This window comes from Melanerpes formicivorus, unplaced genomic scaffold (genome assembly GCF_026170545.1).
Source record: "Melanerpes formicivorus ecotype bairdi unplaced genomic scaffold, bMelFor1.0.p_v2 SCAF_211, whole genome shotgun sequence".
Taxonomy (NCBI): Eukaryota; Metazoa; Chordata; class Aves; order Piciformes; family Picidae; genus Melanerpes; species Melanerpes formicivorus.
This window is the reverse complement of record NW_027142563.1, coordinates 437686-455699: the sequence shown is the minus strand read 5'-3', so window position 1 is coordinate 455699 and position 18014 is coordinate 437686. Positions and strand designations below refer to the sequence as shown.

The window sequence follows — 18014 nt, the reverse complement described above, 5'->3', positions numbered from 1 at the left end:
CTGCAGGCCTTTGCAGACAGGCTCTCTTCATCCTTCTTGTAGGCTCCTTCAGGTACTGTTCTTGGCTTCCACTTGAGCAAAGGCCTGAGCTCCAAAACAAGAGCCTTTGATATATGCAAATCTCCTGCTCTCAGAGGGCATACTGTAAAACAATGCTCTGCTTTCTTCTGGCATGGTTGTCCTGGAAATCCTTCTACTGCAGAATATGCTCTTAATCCTTCCTATTCATTTGTCTCTCTCCTCTATTTGGCTTATCTGCATTTGTCATTGTTTGCAAGCTCCATCTGACTGTGCTCCAGCAAGGATTTTCTTTCTGTTGCTTCTTTGGAAGTGCAAACTGACCTCTATGAATTCATCTAACAGCACAGAGCTCACTTTCTGTCACTGGAGTGTTTCTAGTCTGGAATCACAGAACCACAGAATTGTTTCTGTTGGAAAAGCCCTCTAAGACCATCCAAGTCCACCCATCAGCCCAGCACCACCATAACCCATGAACCATGTCCCACAGTGCCATGGCCACAGGGTTCTTGAACACCTCCAGGGCTGGGGACTCCATCACCTCCCTGGGCAGCCTCTGCCAATCCCTGACCACTCCTGCAGGAAAGACATTTTCCCTCATCTTCAATTTAAACCTCCCCTGGCCCAGTTTCAGGGGTGGTACTGTCTGGTTTAGGTGATGGTGGTAATGAAAGTCTCTAACAAGACCTCCATGGCTGTGCCAGCATTCCAACACAAGTACCAGCCAGAACCAGAAGGTGTGTGGTAGGCATCACACTCATGCAGCTCAAGCATTTTTTCCCCCCAGCCCTACAAAACAAGCACCATGTGCTTTAGCTTCTCCATGCACCTCACTCACCTGTGGTCCTCCTCAGTCTGTAGAAGCTGCACCCTCCTGATGCTTGGATAATTTCAACACAGGGATTTGTTTCTATTAAGAATAAAAGGTCAGGGCTGGAAGGCTGCTCTGCACTTTCTCTCTGCACTTTCTCTCTGCACTTTCTCTCTGCAGTCTGGTGAACACTCAGGACCAGCCATCTAACTGTCTGCTTTCCTGACTGATTTAGCTGCTCCTTGCTTGGTTTGCATACCCTGATCTCCAGTGTGCCAAGCTGGAGATGGCACAGCAAGTCTTGGGGAGTGAGGAACTGAACTTCTTCCAAACCTCAGGCTACTGTTCTAATCCTTGACCCTTCTTTCTGAGCCATTCTGCACCTCGGCTCTCCTGGGGAGCAGTAATGGCAGCAGTGCCCTGCCTTACTGCATAAAGGCATTGGAGATAATGAACCACTTCAGCCCTCCACTAATCAAAGACCAGTTGAGTACTTGGATGGTTAGCACCAAAGGATGCAGAAGACAAAGACCCAGGTTCTGTCTCAACACAGAGAGGCTCTGCTTAGCTGATTTCTGGATTGAAAAAGGCAGCTGAGACCAAATGAAGCTAAAGGCTGGTGAGGTGGAAATGAGAACTGCAGGGGAGCGCTGGCAGTATTCATCCGGAGCACACACAGAAAAAGATGTTCTCAAATGCTAATGGTTCTGTCAAAGTCAGCTGAAAGCTGTGGCTTGCAGGGTGGCTTCAGGAATCTGCATGCTCTGATGGTTGGACAAGTGGGAATTGGGCAGCCAGACCCCACAGGCAACCCAGCAGCAGACCTGCAGACTTGGAAGGCCAGCCCCAAGCCTTGGCTGGCACTAAGTGTCTAATTTTTCACTGGGATTTGGCCTTAGCAGGATGTAAGAAACACCAAACAGATGCCATCAGAGCTGGCACTAATGGGACAGCAAATGGAAGGTGTGAAGGATCCAGTCTGCAAAGCAGGAAGAGATTTGCTGTTAGTACCACTGGGGAAAGAGCTGCTTTCAGGCACACATTTCACATCAAAGATTTAAAGAGCTGCTTTGTATTTACTTGCTTGCATTCTGGGTAGCTCACAGAGCAGCTACCTCCTTGGAATTCCATTTCAGAGGCCTTGCTCTTTGATCTTTAAAGATTTTACTGGTGGAGACATGAGCCCACCGAAGCATGGGAGAGGGGGAACTGGGCACAAACAAGGCCTGGGGTTCATGGGGAGCAATTCCTGAAGCAGGTGGATTCCATTCTCAAGAGCTCAGCTCGGTTCTGTGAGGCAGCTGCATGAAAAACCCACAGGAAAGCAGAGCCAGCCCCCTGGGATTGAGTTGCTGTCTGTGTTCTGAATAAAAAGAGGAATTCAGGAGTGCCTCAGGCCTCCTCCTGAGCTCAGCCAGGACCAGGTGGTACAAGAGCAGATGTTTGTTGCTGACTTCCAGGTGAGGCTGTGGGAGATTGGTGAGAGGACTCAGAAGCTGGGGGAGATCCTCAAGGAGCACGTCTCTGCTGTGTCCTGCATCAAGATTAAGAAGAATGACCTGGAGTGTGTCACAGCCAGCCTTGATGGAACCTGCATCATCTGGGACATTGTGTAAGTAAGCTACTGCAAGGCACTTGGAGTGTTGGTAAAGGGTCACTGGGAGAAGTATTAGGAAATAGAAATTACTAGGAAGAGCAGCTGTAGAAGCAGAGACTGGTTGGGGTTGGAAAGGACACTCAAAGCCCATCCAGTCCAACCCCCTGCAGCCAGCAGGGACATCCCCAACCACAGCAGGTTGCTCACAGCCCCAAACAACCTGACCTGCAACGCTTCCAGCCAGGGGGCAGCTCACACGTCTCTGGGCAGCCTGGGACAGGCTCTCACCACCCTCAGGGGCAAACATTTCTCTCTCCCCTCCAGTCTAAATCTCCCTCTTTTAGTTCCAAACCATCCCCCTTGTCCTGTCACCACAGGCCCTGCTCAGCCCTTTCAGCACTGCAAGGCCACCAGAAGGTCTCCCTGGAGCCTTCTCCTCTCCAGGCTGCCTAAGCCCAACTCTCTCAGCCTGGCCTCACAGCAGAGGGCTCCCAGCTCTGCCAGCATTGCTGTGGCCTCCTCTGCCCCTGCTCCAACAGCTCCCTGTCTGTGCTGAGCACTCCAGAGCTGCCCCAGCACTGCAGGGGGGGTGTGAGCAGAGCACAGCAGAGGGGCAGAATCCCCTCCCTGCCCCTGCTGCTCGGGATTTCCAGTCTGAATCTCCCTCTTGCTGTTTCAAACCATCACCCCTTGCCCTGCCACAACAGGCTCTGTTGTCCAATCAAGTCAGGCAATGCAGAACCTCCAATGCTGGAAGTTTTCAAGCAAAGTTCAGACAAACATTTGTCTCAAGGTTTTTTTTCTTGTGTTGGATCCTGCTTGGCCAAGTGGATGGAGGAAATGACTTCCCAAGTTTCCCACTAGGCTCCTCTTCCCAGCACTTGTTGACTCTTGTTGATCTGCTCCACTCTGCTGAGACCACAGCTGGAGCTCTGGGTCCAGTTCTGGAGCCTCTGTGCCAGGAAGGATCTGGAGGTGCTGGAAGGTGTCCAGAGAAGGGCCATGAGGAGGAGCAGAGGGCTGGAGCTGCTCTGCTGTGAGCACAGACTGAAAGAGTTGTGGCTGTTCAATCTGGAGAGAAGGCTCTGAGGAGACCTAATTGTGGCCTTCCAGTATCTGCAGGGGGCTCCAAGAAAGCTGGGGAGGGACTTTGAGGGTGTCAGGGAGGGATAGGACTGGGGGAGGCGGGGTGGAGCAAAACTAGAAATGGGGATGTTGAGATTGGATGTGAGGAAGAAGTTATTCCCCAGTAGGGTGGTGAGAGCCTGGCACAGGTTGCCCAGGGAGGTGGTGGAAGCCTCCTGCCTGGAGGTGTTTGCAGCCAGGCTGGATGTGGCTGTGAGCAACCTGCTGTAGTGTGAGGTGTCCCTGGCTATGGCAGGGGGGTTGGAACTGGCTGAGCCTTGAGGTCCCTTCCAGCCCTGACAATTCTCTCATAAATCTGCAGGTGAGGCTAAGGCTATTTTTGCACCATGAATAAACTGCACCTGGAGAGCTCTGTGGGTTAAAACATTTTGTTTCACCTGAGAGCAGAGCAGGGGTGTGATGAGGGGAGTGAACTGATGACCCTGCTAAGCCTTAAGACACCCTGAACTCGGAGCAATGCCTGCAAATATCCCAGCAGGAAGCAAGATCTGGTATATAGAAGAGGCAGGGACAGCTCAGCCAGTCAAAGTTTGCTGCTCACACTCTTCCCTCCTGTTTGGGGGTTGTTTTGCAGGCGTTTTGTGAGGAGACAAATGATTCTAGCCAACACCTGCTTCAAATGTGTGTGTTACCACCCTGAGGAGTACCAGATAATCACTGGTGGAACTGACAGACAGGTAGGCACAGCTGCAACAAGACCAAAACACAAAGGCTGGGCCATGTTATATGATGAAGCTGCCAAAGCTCCTCCTCAGGGGGCTGGGTTGGGGGGGGAGCTCCTCATGGGGATGGAGTTGAGGTCTGCTCCTCAGAGGGCTGGGTTGGGGGGGGAAGCTCCTCATGGGGATGGAGTTGAGGTCTGCTCCTCAGAGGGCTGGGTCGGCGGGGGGAAGCTCCTCATGGGGATGGAGTTGAGGTCTGCTCCTCAGAGGGCTGGGTTGGGGGGGGAAGCTCCTCATGGGGATGGAGTTGAGGTCTGCTCCTCAGAGGGCTGGGTCGGGGGGGAGCTCCTCAGAAAGCTGGGGTGGGGGGGAGCTCCTCATGGGGATGGAGTTGAGGTCTGCTCCTCAGGGGGCTGGGGTGGGGGGGAGCTCCTCAGGGGGCTGGGGTGGGGGGGAGCTCCTCAGAAGGCTGGGGTGGGGGGGAGCTCCTCATGGGGATGGAGTTGAGGTCTGCTCCTCGGGGGGCTGGGTTGGGGTCTGCTCCTCGGGGGGCTGGGTCAGGGGTCTGCTCCTCAGGGGTCTGGGTTGGGGGGGAGCTCCTCGGGGGGCTGGGTCGGGGGGGAGCTCCTCGGGGGGCCGCTCCTCAGGGGCTGGGTTGTGGGGTGGCTCCGCAGAAGGCAGTGCTGAAATCTGTGTGCTGGTCACACACAGCTGAGTTGTTCTCTCTCTTCTGCTCTCTAGATTGGCTACTGGGAAGTGTTTGATGGCTCTGCCATCAGAGAGGTGGAAGGGTCTGCCTCGGGTTCCATCAATGGCTTGGACATCACAGCTGATGGGGCTCACTTTGTCACAGGTGAGTGGGTGGATGAGAGTGGTAAAGAGGAGCTCATGTTAAAAGCAGGGGAAGAAGGCAAGGAGCCAAGGATCTCAGTAGAGGAGGAAAACACTGAAAGGAGGGGTCAGCTAAAGGGGAAAATAAAATGAATCATTGAAGAAAAATGCTTAGAAAAAGCCTGGAATTCAGACCTGAACTATGGTTCAGTCTTGCAAGGTGTAATGTAGAGGTGAAGAGAAGGTTCAGGTGTCTCCAGGGGAGGAACACAAGCTTTCACCTTGCCTTGCTCCTCATTTAGTTCAGCGGTGTTCACTGTACACCTGAATGCTTTGTTCAAGTTCCCTCTCCAGAAGCCTGGCAGTCACTGTTGGTTTGCAAGCAGCAGTGACTGCAGGCTCCATCCTGCCTCAGGCTGACATGTCCCCAGCCATCCTGACATCTCCTCTGGGAGCCTTGTACTAGCACAGAGGAGCCGTGGTGTTGTATGTCATGGCTGTAATTGCAACCCCCAGACTTGGTCTCAGCAACAGTTCTTGTAGATTAACCTCTTTAAGTGACCCTCTGAACATTGAGCTTGGATCAGGAGCAGGGCAGTGACTGTCCCCTGCACTGGGCACTGGTGAGGCCACACCTCAAATCCTGGGATCAGTTCTGGGCTCCTCACTCCAAGAAGGACATTGAGGAGCTGGAGTGTGTCCAGAGAAGGGCAGCAAAGCTGGGGAAGGGTCTGGAGAACAGGGCTGGGGAGGAGCAGCTGAGGGAACTGGGGGTGTTTAGCCTGGAGAAGTGGAGGCTGAGGGGAGACCTCATTGCTCTCTACAGCTCCCTGGAAGGAGGTTGGAGCCAGGTGGGAGTTGGACTCTTCTGCCATGGAACAAGCAATAGGACAAGAGGAAATGGCCTCAAGCTACAGCAGGGAAGGTTTAGGTTGGACATGAGGAACAATTTCTCCTCCAAAAGGATTGTCAAGGCCTGGCCCAGGCTGCCCAGGGCAGTGGTGGAGTCTCCACCCTCAGAGTGGTTTCAAAGCTGTGTAGCTGTGGTGCTGAGGGCCATGGTTTGGTGGTGCCCTGGCAGTGCTGGGTTCAGGGTTGGAGTTGAGGACATTAAAAGTCTCTTCCAACCAAAACAATTCTGTGACTCTGTGATTCTGTTGGTACCAGTTGCTGGCCACAGCTCACTGTGATCTGCTGGTGGAGATCCTGAGCTTTCCACTGAACTCTGACTCAGCTGAAGCTGGTTTTGCCATGATGCCCACAACATGTCCTACCTTCCCTAGATCAGAATACACAATACAGAATTAACCAGGTTGGAAAAGACCTTTGAGATCATCAAGTCCAACCTATCACCCAACACCATCTGATCAACTAAACCATGGCACCAAGTGCCTCATCTAGGCTCCTCTTAAACACCTCCAGGGATGGTGACTCCACCACCTCCCTGGGCAGCACATCCCAATGGCCAATCTCTCTTGCTGGGAAGAACTTCTTCCTAATATCCAGCCTGAACCTCCGCTGGTGCAGCTTGAGACTGTGTCCTCTTGTTCTGGTGCTGGGTGCCTGGGAGAAGAGACCAACCCCCACCTGGCTACAACCTCCTTTCAGGGAGTTGGAGAGAGCAAGAAGGTCTCCCCTGAGCCTCCTCTTCTCCAGGCTAAGCAACCCCAGCTCCCTCAGCCTCTCCTCACAGGGCTGTGCTCCAGACCCCTCCCCAGCCTCGTTGCCCTTCTCTGGACACCTTCAAGTCTCTTAATGTCCTTCCTAACCTGAGGAGCCCAGAACTGGACACAGGACTCAAGGTGTGGCCTAACCAGTGCTGAGCACAGGGCACAATGACCTCCCTGCTCCTGCTGGCCACACTGTTCCTGATGCAGGCCAGGATGCCCTTGGCCTTCTTGGATGGATGCTGCAGTAGTCTCCTGGCCCTGGTCTGGGAGCACAAGCAGCAGGACTCTCTGTGATCACTTGCTCTTCCCCTGTGCCCCACGCAGGAGGCGATGACCACCTGGTGAAGGTGTGGGGCTACAGCGAGGGGGCCGCGACGCACGTCGGGGTGGGCCACAGCGGCAACATCACCCGGCTGAAGATCTGCCCTGGCAACAAGTACATTGTGAGTGTGAGTGCAGATGGTGCCATCCTGCTCTGGAAGTACCCAGCCCTGCAGTGAGGGCTGGCTCTGCAGCTGCTGGGCTGCTGCTTCCTCGGCCCCCTCTTCGCCAGCCTCGCGGCTCCCAGCCGAGGTTGCTCTGAAGCATTTCTGCTATCAGAGGAGCTGCTATTTTTGTCCTCCCTGCTCTGCATTCACCAGAACCTTCAGATGGCCTCTCTAGGTCTCCTTCTTCCAGAGGGGCTGGGAAATTGCTGTTCCTTTTAGGGTGGTGTGAAAGGCTTCCTGGCTTGTGCCGCTCATCTTGGCTGTTGGTGTAACACTTCCGTGTTGTTGCTGTCACCTTGCCTGCTATCTCCTAGCACAGCCTCACTCTCTGCCTGCTCCTTCTTGCCAGCTCTCTCTTGCTTCCACGTGGTCTCTTTCTCTTCCCTACCCCCCTCTCTGCCCTTTCCTTTAATGAATAACTTGTTGTATAAATTCAGTCTTCTGTGTTCATTTTAATTTGGCTGCTGCTGATTAAGGCCAAAGCCCTCAGCTCCCAGCGTTTCACTGGGAAGCTCTTTTCACCCAGGCTTTCAAATCAGTGTCCTCAGAGGAACACAATGTTGCCTGGGCTTCTCCATTTGCAGGGTCCAATTTCAAACTCCTCCAGCTCTGGTTGTCAAGAGTTGAGAGTGCAGCCTGCACCTTTCCAGCCAGACCTGCTCCAGTGCCTGGTCACTGGCCTAGTTTTTCAGCTGGGCTCTAAAATTTGCATGAAATCCATATTTAGCCTGAGAGGAACTCTCCACTTTCATACCTCCTGTTAAAGCCAACAGCTCTCAAGATGCTGTTTGTTTAAAGATCAGGGTGGGCAGCCAGCCAGCCAGGGAAGTGATGCAAGTGAAGTAAATATTGCTTCTGCAGGCACTGGTGGTGGCCTGGGAGAGCTCTGCCATAAATTAAGCTGGTAGGAAAATGTCACATTCCTTGGTGCTGAGGCTTGCAGACATTCTGGTTAGCTAAGAGGATGATCTGAAGGCAGGATCAGGTGGATGCTGTCACACCTGTGTTGAGAGCATGAGCTGCTGCTAGGCAGTGGGGGCAAGAGTTTAAAGGTATGGAATCATAGACTGGTTTGGCTTGGAATGGACCTTCCAAGCTCATCCAGTTCAACCCCTTGCAGCAGCCAGCAGGGACATCCCTAACCAGAGCAGATTGCTCACAGCCCCAAACAACCTGACCTGCAATGCTTCCAGCCATGGGGCAGCTCACACCTCTTTGGGCAGCCTGGGACAGGAGCTCAACACCCTCAGGGTTAAACATTTTTCACTTCTCTCCCCTCTGAATCTCCCTGGTCTCAGAGTTTGAGTCTCAGACCCTTGTCCTGCCAACAGGTCCTGCTTCAAGTCTGTCCCCAGCTTCCTGCTCAGCCCTTAAAGCACTGAGAGGCCACCAGAAGGTCTCCCTGGAGCCTTCTCCTCTCCAGGCTGCCCAAGGCCAACTCTCTCAGCTTGGCCTCACAGCAGAGGGCTTCCAGCCCTGCCAGCATTGCTGTGGCTTCCTCTGGCCCTGCTCCAACAGCTCCCTGTCTGTGCTGAGGGCTCCAGAGCTGCCCAAACACTGCAGGGGGGGTCTGAGCAGAGCACAGCAGAGGGGCAGAATCCCCTCCCTGGCCCTGCTGCTCACATTGCTGGGGATCAGCTCAGGACAGGCTGGGGCTGGGCTGGCAGCACTCAGTGCCAGCTCATCCCCAGCTTGGCACCCCAAGTCCTTCTCCACTGGGCTGCTCTCCAGCCCTTCATTCCCCATCCTGGACTGATAACAGGGGTTGTCTTGACTCATGTGCTAGACCTTGCCCTTGGCCTTGTTGCCCCTCCTGAGGGTGACACAGCCCTACTCCTCCAGCTTGTCCAGGTCCCTCTGGATGCACCCTGTCCCCTCAGGCATGTCAGCTGCACCATTCAGCTTGGTGTCCTCACTTAGGATGTACTCAATCCCCACATCTGTGTCACTGATGAAGATGTTAAACAGGACTGGTCCAGATATGGACCCCTGAGGGATATCACTTATCACTGACCTCCATCTGGACACAGAGCTGTTCACCACCACCCTCTGGATTTGACCATCCAACAAATTCAGTACCCACTAAACAGTCTCCCATCCAATCCATCTCTCTCCAATTTGGAGAGAAGGATGGTGTGGGGGAATGTGTCAGAAATGATTGATTAGTACTCTTTGCATGCCACTAAAAGTGTTTACTGCCTGCAGCAAGAAGGGTGGACCCTTTTGGACTAGCTTGAGGATATCTGGGCATCTGTGGCCATCAAACACTCTGCAGGTCATATCCCTTCTGCTTGGGGCTTGGACAAGGTGACCTTTAAAGGTCCCTTCCAACCCAGAGCATTCTGTGATTCTGTGGGTGAAATATCTCTGCTTTTGTTGCTGGAGTCTTGAGCAAAGGGATGAAATCATTCCCTCCTCTGGTGCTTTGGAGTCTGCACTCAGTGCTGAGTGGCAGTAAACACTCCAGCAGGTTTTACAAGCTCTGCAGCACTGCTCCATGTGGTTTGGAAGGCAGGATCAAACCACTGGAATGTGGGACAGGCAGGCAAAACTTGAGTGCTTGAGCCAGGGGAGTGAAAACAGAGCCTGTGAGGGCTAACCAGGCTGTCCTGAAGAGCTATGTCACTGCAGGTGCAGATAACTGTCCAGTGAGCTCCACCTCAGCCAAGAGATTCAGATCCATCAGGCCACACCAAGCCTCTCATTAGAGGTGGGAGGAGAAGCCAAGCCCTGCTGTGATGTAGCTGTTGCTGGGGTGTAAGGACCAAAGCCCTCCACAGCCCTCCTGCACCAGCTGGTTCTTCACAGCTCAGAGGCAGCAGAGTGAGACAGGGGCCAGGATTTGGCACACCAAGGGTGAAGGCTGGTGAGGCACACTCTGACAGCCAGCCACGGGGCTCAGGCCTTTGCCACCTTACAGGTCTGACACTTGAGGGCACAGATCATGGAACCATAGAATGGGTTGGGCTGGAAGGAACCTTCAAGATCATCTAATTCCTCCTGCACTGTGCAGAGACCTCTTCAGTTAGATCAGGTTGCTCAGAGCCCCATTCAACCTAACCTTGAATACTTCCAGGAGTAAGCCATCCACCACCACTGGCAACTTGTGCCAATGTCTCACCACCCTCACAGTGAGGACTTTTCTCCTAATATCTCATCTAAACTTCCCCTCCTTCAGTTTAAAACCATTACCCCTCCTTCTATCACTGCACTCCTTGATATGGAGTCCCTCTCCATCTTTCCTGTAGGCCCTCATTAAGTACTGGAGGGCTGGTGGGAGGTCTCCCTGGAGCCTTCTCTTCTCCAGGCAGCTTTCAGTGTGAAGCAGCATCACTTGATGGAGTCCAGCCCATATTTTAAGCACAGACACTGGCTGACCTGGCTTGCTCCAGCACATCCAGCTGATGCAGGTTGCTGCCCAGGCTGGTGGTTGGTATACTGCAGCAGCACAGCCTCAATGCCCACCCCAGTGCCCATGCACCTTGCTCTGCCACCACATCCAGGCTGCTCTAGGGCAGGTGAGAGGCTGAGAGCCCTGAGGCTGTTTAGTCTGGAGAATAGAAGACTGAGAGGGGATTTAATCAATGTCTATCAATAGCTGAGGGCTGGGGGTCAGGAGGCAGGGGCCAGGCTCTGCTCAGCTGCACCCTGGGAGAGGACAAGGGGCAGTGGATGGAAACTGCAGCACAGGAGGTTCCACCTCAACAGGAGGAGGAACTTCTTCCCTGTGAGGGTCCCAGAGCCCTGGAACAGGCTGCCCAGAGAGGTTGTGGAGCTTCTCTGGAGCCTTTCCAGCCCTGTCTGGATGTGTTGCTGTGTGACCTGAGCTGGATTCTGTGGTCCTGCTCTGGCAGGGGGGGTGGACTCTATGATCTCCAGAGGTCCCATCCCACCCCTAACATCCTGTGATCCCACATGCTGTGTAGGAAGCAGAGGTGGCAGCCATGCAGGCTGTGAGTGCAGGTAGCTGTGTGACCTTTCAGGCTGCTGGTGCACATGGAGCCCCAGGCCATGTTCCAGTCTTGGGGAAGAATGGCTGAAAAGCTGCCCAGGGGAGAAAGCCCTGGGGGGGTTGGTTGACAACCACCTGAAGAGGAGCCTGAGAAGGCCTCCAGCATCAGCATAGGGTGAAAAGCAGGAGCAAGAAAGTGATTGTCCCTCTGTAATCAGCTCTGGTGTGGGCATACCTTGAGTGCTGTGTTTAGTTTTGGGGCCCTCACTTTCCAGAAGGACATTGAGGTGTTGGAGTGTGGCCAGAGAAGAGCAAAGAAGCTGGTGAAGGAAGCCTGGTGAACAGAACTGGTCTGGTGAGGGGCAGCTGAAAAAAAATGGGGCTGTTTGGTATGGAGCAGGCTGAGGGGAGACATCCTTGCTCCCTACAACTCTCTAAAAGGAGGCTGGAGCCAGGTGGGGATTGGACTCTTCTCTCAAGGAACAAGCAACAGGACAAGAGGAAGTGGCCTCAGGTTGCACCAGGGAAGGTTTAGGTTGGACATTAGAAGAAACTTCTTGCCTGAAAGGGCTCTCTAAAACTGGCACAGGCTGCCCAGGGAGGTGGTTGAATGCCCATCCCTGGAGGTGTTTCAAAGAGGCAGAGCTGTGGTGCTGAGGTTCAGCCTCGGTAGAGCTAGAGAGTGGTTGGACTCGGTGATCTCTAAGCCCTTGTCCAACCAGGCCAATCCCATGATTCCACGAAAGGCTCAGTCCCGTGGCTGGGCCAGGCTCTCTCAGTCTCATCACCTTCCCAAGCAGTGCCCAGCTCCGTGGCAGCTTGGCATCCCTGGTCCCCCCTCAGCGCAGCCCTGCCCCTCCCTGCGCATCGCTGCCGGGCGCGAAGAGCTGCGCGGCCGCGCTCCCCGGGGAGCCCCTGCAGCTCTACAAATGGATGTGACCTACATGAGCAGCGCCCAGCAGCAGCCAGGAGCAGCAACCTGCGCAGCTCCCCCGCCGGCAGTCAGCTCCCGTTTGGCAGACAGGAGCGGCAGGCTCGCAGCTGCCCGGCGGCAGGCGCCCCGTGGGCTGCAGCATGAATGTATTCATGACGCTGCCGTCGGCGGCGAGGAGCGGCCCGGGGCAGGGTGCGGAGCCGGAGCACTCGCAGGCAGGATCGGCCACAGCGAAGGTGTTAGCACCTTAAAGCATTGGGGAGCGTCAGTGAACCTTGTGGGGATCAGCCAGGGCTAGCCTAGGGTCTGCACCTGAGGAGCAACAACCCCCTGAAGCAGCACAGCTGAGGGGGGCCCTGCTGGGGAGCAGCTCCACAGAGAAGGAGCTGGGAGTGCTGGGGGACAGCAAATTCCCCATGAGCCAGCAGTGTGCCCTCATGGACGAGGTGGCCAATGGTGTCCTGGGGTGTGACCAGGAGTGGACCAGGAGGTCAAGAGAGGTTCACTTTCTCTTCTACTCTGCCCTAGGGAGGCCACATCTGGAGTGCTGGGTCCAGTGCTGGGCTCCCCAGTTTAGGAGAGACAGGGAACTGCTGCAGAGAGTCAGGGGAGGCTGCAAAGCTGCTGAGGAGCCTGGAGCAGCTCTGGGAGGAGCAAAGGCTGAGAGCCCTGGGGCTGAGAGCCTGCAGAAGAGCAACCCCAGAGGGGAGCTGAGCAATGCTCAGCAAGAGCTAAAGGGCAGGGAGCAAGAGGCTGGGGCCAGATTCTTGGCAGTGGTGCCCAGGGACAGGACAAGGGGTAATGGACACAGACTGGATCACTGGAAGTTGGGTTGTCAAAGCCTGGAACAGGCTGCCCAGGGAAGTGGTTGAATCATCATCCCTGGGTGTATTTGAAAGATGGGTAGACATGGTGCTGAAGGACATGGTTTAGCAGCTGACTTGGCAGAGCTGTTTCAATGGTTGGACTTGATTCCAAAGGTATTTTCCAGCCTATATGATTCTATGATTCTGTGACTCTGGAACAGGGCCTGTTGTGGCAGGACAACGGGGGGTGGTTTGAAACTCAAAGAGGGAGATTCAGAGTGGAGAGAAGGAAGAAATGTTTGACCCTGAGGGTGGTGAGAGCCTGTCCCAGGCTGCCCAGAGAGGTGTGAGCTGCCCCATGGCTGGAAGCATTGCAGGTCATGTCATCTGGGGCTGTGAGCAAGCTGCTCTGGTTGGGGATGTCCCTGCTGGCTGCAGGGGTTGGACTGGATGAGCTTGGAAGCTCCCTTCCAACCCAAACCATGCTGTGATTCCATGATTCTCCTGGTGGTCCCTGGTCTCTCCTGTCCCTCAGAGCCATGAGCCTGCTAGAGAAGTGAGAGGCCTGGAGGTGGTCTTGTGCAGCCTGCTCTGGGGTGCCCCTGCTTTACCAGCAGGGTAGGAGTAGATGATCCCCAGAGGTCCCTTCCAAGCCCCATGGTGGGATTCTGGGGCTCTGTGAGATGAGCAGAGGGATCCTGCCTCCCAGCACCAGACCAGTCCTTTCCCAGTCCCCCAGGAGAAGGTGAGTCTCCTGGGTGAGCAAACTTGGAGTTTGATGCCTGCAGCTCTGCCAGCTGCTTTGCTGATCCTGGTGATACCCAAGGGGCAAGGCTGCTTCCCACCTGAGCCCTCAGAGCTGCCTCAGCCTGGCTGTGAGAGCCGTGGGTGGTTTCCACAGCACAAGCCCGTGCAGGGCTGGGAGAGCCCTGCTCACCACTGGGGGTTTGGGGCTCGGCTCTCTCTCCCCACCCCCAGTTTCAGTACCTGCTGCAGAGATCACATCAGCTGTGCTCGGAGAGTGAAACCTGCCCGGAGCCAGGGGCGCAGCAAGGCAGCCAGGGCCATGCCTGGGTGTTAACAGCAGAGCACAACTGCTGTACACAGAGTGCAGAGGGGCCTGCAGCTCAGGGGCAGCCTGATGGCCTCTCCTGTGCAGGCTGTGAGGTCCCTGGAAGAGCAGCACTCACCTGCCTCGCTGCTGGCCCTCCTCAAGGATGCTCCAGACACAGGCAGCCCCTCTGCAGCTCTGTTTGGGGCACTGAGTGCAGGTGGCCCCCTGTAATTCAGCTGTGCTGGGAGAGCTGAAGGAGCAGCTTCCTCCTGCCTTCAGCCAGCAAATTGAGTGTCACCCTGGGGGGGCTGTGTGTGCTGGTGAGTCTCTAACTGTCCCCCTGGGAACAGTGCCACTGTGATCTGCCAGTGCTTGGGCAGGGGCCCAGGCAGGGAGGTGGGTGGTGGTACAGGCAGGGAGAGGGGCTGGGGTACAGGCAGGGAGATGGGGGGTGGTACAGGTAGGGATGGGGGCAGGGATACAAGCAGGGAGATGGGGGGTGGTACAGGTAGAGATGGAGGCAGAGAGAAGGGTGGTGGTACAGGCAGGGAGATGGGGGATGGTACAGGTAGGGATGGGGGCAGGGATACAGGCAGGGAGATGGGTAGTGGTACAGATAGGGAGATGGGGGATGGTACAGGTAGGGATGGGGGCAGGGTTGGAGGCAGGGAGAAGGGTGGTGGTACAGGCAGGGAGATGGGGGGTGCTACAGGTAGGGATGGGGGCAGAGATGGAGGCAGGGAGAAGGGTGGTGGTACAGGCAGGGAGATGGGGGGTGGTACAGGTAGGGATGGAGGCAGGGAGATGGGGGGTGGTACAGGCAGAGAGAGGGGCAGTGATACAGGCAGGCACATGGACAGTGGTAAAGGCAGGGAGAGGAGCAAGGATACAGAGAGAGAGAGGGTCAGGGGTGCAGGCAGGGAGATAGGATGGGGTACAGGCAGTGGTACAGGCAGCAGCTTGACCCCACTGGTTCTCCCAGACCCACCTTGCCCCCACCTGCCCAGAGGGTGTGAGCCCCAGCAGCGGGCAGGGGCTGCTGAAAGCAGGTTTCCACTCTGCTGCACAGATGTTCCCAGCCCGTGCCAAGAGAGCAGGAGAGGCTTAGATAAAGACAACATTGTTCTGTGGCCAAGCCCAGTGAGCATGTAGGAAGAGTTCTCTTTTTTGTCGTTCTCATTGTGATTTGGCAGCAGGAAAGTGGTTTTCTGCAGGGCCTGAATCAGCTCAGCTCTGCTCTATTCAGGAGTCTTTTCATCTGCTCATCCTAATATCCAAGTGTCTCCCTGGCACGGAGGCTGCTGCCCGGCCAGAGATGTTCCTGATGCTGGCCTGTCACCCTGTCACCCTGATCAGACAGCAGCTGGCCCTGTTTGTATAGCCCCTCAGCTGTCTGGGGCACCAGGGCAGCTCATACCAGAGCAAGGAATTTTCCATGGGAGTGAGCAAGCCTTTCCCCACCTCGCTTTCAGCTCACTCCGACACTGGATTCCTCTCCCAGGGGAAGTGGTGGATTCCCCTACACTGCACAGGTTTAAGACTCAGCTTGCCAGGGTGCTGGGCCAGGCTCAGTTTCGACTCCACCATCACCTAGAAAGGTTGAATCAGATGATCCTTGGGGTCCCTTCTGGGATTCTGTGTGATTCAGTTTGACAGTCTGTAGAGTCACATAGAATGGTTTGAGTTGGAAGAGACTTCAAAGGTCATCCAGTTCCAACCCCCTGCCATGGGCAGGGATACCTCCCCCTAGACCAGGTCACTCAAGACCTCATCCAGCCTGGCTTGAACACCTCCAGGGAGGGGACATCCACAGCCTCCCTGGGCAACCTGTTCCAGTGTCTCCCCACCCTCACTCTCAACAACTTCTTCCTCATCTCCAGTCTCCCCTCTTCCAGCTCAAAGCCCTTGCCCCTCATCCTGTCACTCCCAGCCCTTGTCAATAGTCCCTCCCCAGCTCTCCTGGAGCCCCTTCAGGCTGCTCTAAGGTTTCCCTGGAGCCTTCTCTTCTCCAGGCTGAACGGCCCCAACTCTCCCAGCCTGGCCCCACAGGGGAGATTCTCCAGTCCTCTGATCATCTTCGTGGCATCCTCTGGACCCTCTCCAACAGTCCCATGTCCTCCTTGTGTTGGAGGCACCAGACCTGGACACAGTGCTCCGGCTGGAGTCCCACCAGAGCAGAGCAAAGCAGAGGAGCAGAATCACCTCCCTCGTTGTGCTGATCGCACCGCCTGTGATGCAGCGCGGGATACGGTTGCCTTCTGGGCTGCAAAACCCATTTTCCCTCATCCCAAATTTCCCCCCAAGTCTAAGCCTGGTCCCCAGAAGCTTGAGAGGGAGAAGCTGAAGCCAGGCAGAAGCTCCCTCCCCCATCCCCCCCCCCCAAAAAAAAGACGTTTTCAGAGCGCAAGTGCTGCCGCACCCCAGCTCTGCCGCACCCCAGCGTTTGCTGCCCTGCTGCAGCGCCGATAAATATTTGATTTCGGCTGAAGGGGGAAAGCGCCGTGCTGGGGAGCAGCTGGAGGGGAAGGGAAGATGGCAAGCAGGGGGTTGTGATGAAGCAGAGCGGCACAGCCCAGCGTTCCTGGAGCTCGCTGCGGCGTGCCAGCAGCTCCGCGGCGGACTCAAACCGGCGCTACCCGTCGGGAAGGGATCGCTGCCGGCTGCTCCGGGAGCCGCGCAGGCTCTGCCCGCGCCCCGGGGCTTGCGGTGATGCTGCTCGGTAAAAATCCCGGCGGAGCCTGAGGTCCCTGTGCCAAGGCGTGCTGCTCTTCTTCCCTGTGCCAGCACGGCAGGGGGCAGCCAGGGAGACTCTCGGGGTTGTTTCACTGCTCTCGGGGCTGTTCAGCTGCTGCCCTCTGCCACACGGGTTGCCAGGGACCCCAGGAAAGCCACTTTCATTGCCTAATGTTTGCTAATTCTGGCAGGTTTGGGGGGCGTTTTGTTTTCTGAGGGGCTTGGTGCCGTTCCACTCTCACATTGTAGACTATTTCCCTCGTGTGTGTTCATCAGGTCTCCCTTTCTAGCCACCCCCTTCTAACAAACACCCATTGCTGATCGGAATCTCTCTGCCTGGCTCCTGCCTCTGACTTCCCAGCTCCCTTCGCTTCTCCTCTAGGCTTTTCCTTTAGGCTTTTCCCTTGTTTTCACGACTAAGTGGCTTTGGATTTCTGCTTCCACTTCCATGGGCACAAAGCCCTGCTCCGGTTCCCCCTCTCGCTGCTGGTTTGGCTGGGGTGAGATGCTGCCGGGCTGGAGTGTCCAGCCAAAAGCAGGCAGAGAGAAACAAGGAGAACTTTTCATTTCCAACGAGCCAGAGAGATTTGATAAACTCCATCCTTCCCACGCTGCACGGAGGGCACAACCTGCCCTTGTTCAATAATTCAGAGAGAAAAGCTCCTCACACAAATGCTCTGGTGGATTCCAGCCCCCCACCTCACCAGGGGTCACAGCGGGACAGGGCTGGGGGAGCTGCCAGGGGCTGCTCAGGACTCTGCTCTATGGATCTGCTTTGTGACCTTTGTGTAGGAGAAGGAGAATGAGTTTCAAGGATGCCGTTCCAAAAAGGAGCGTTTTCTACATTGGCTTTATAAAGATGGATTTCACAGAGCTCTGGCCAGGAGGATGCAGAGAAATGAGCTGGAGCTGCGGCTGCAGAGCCAGCCTGAGGGGCAGCCCTCTGAGCTGGAGGTGTCTGTAGATGGAGACTTGGCTCAGCCCCGATGCCATTCCCTGACTGCGGGAGACGGCGAGACCGGCCCCTCCCGCAGTGCCCACAGCTTTCCTTGGCCAGGCTGGAAGCAGCCAGCAGCACCCTGACAGTGGATTTCTGCAGGGCTACATCCTGCACGAAGCCACCACATCACATCCCACCAACCCGCCCAGTCGGAGCGCTGCTGAGCCCAGGAACCAGTCCCCCGGGTCACAAGAGAGTCTCTCTGTCCCGCCAGGCAGGGCTGCTTCCCCCTTCGTTCCCATCTCACTGGGAGGTGAGAGAAGTGCTCAGGCTGGCCCCAGGGATGGAGATCTGGGCCTCTGAGAAGGAGGC

At 55.8% G+C, this 18014-nt stretch overlaps 1 protein-coding gene across 1 annotated transcript; it reads left to right on the top strand.

The window, feature by feature from the left end:
• Positions 1–2204: 2204 nt before the first annotated feature.
• Positions 2205–7619, top strand: CFAP52 (cilia and flagella associated protein 52; the record flags this gene model as incomplete). Its single annotated transcript, XM_068169684.1, has 4 exons — positions 2205–2441; positions 4147–4249; positions 4976–5087; positions 7060–7619. Coding segments are annotated over 4 exons (628 nt in total), but the record flags the coding sequence as incomplete, so codon positions are not given.
• Positions 7620–18014: the final 10395 nt, after the last annotated feature.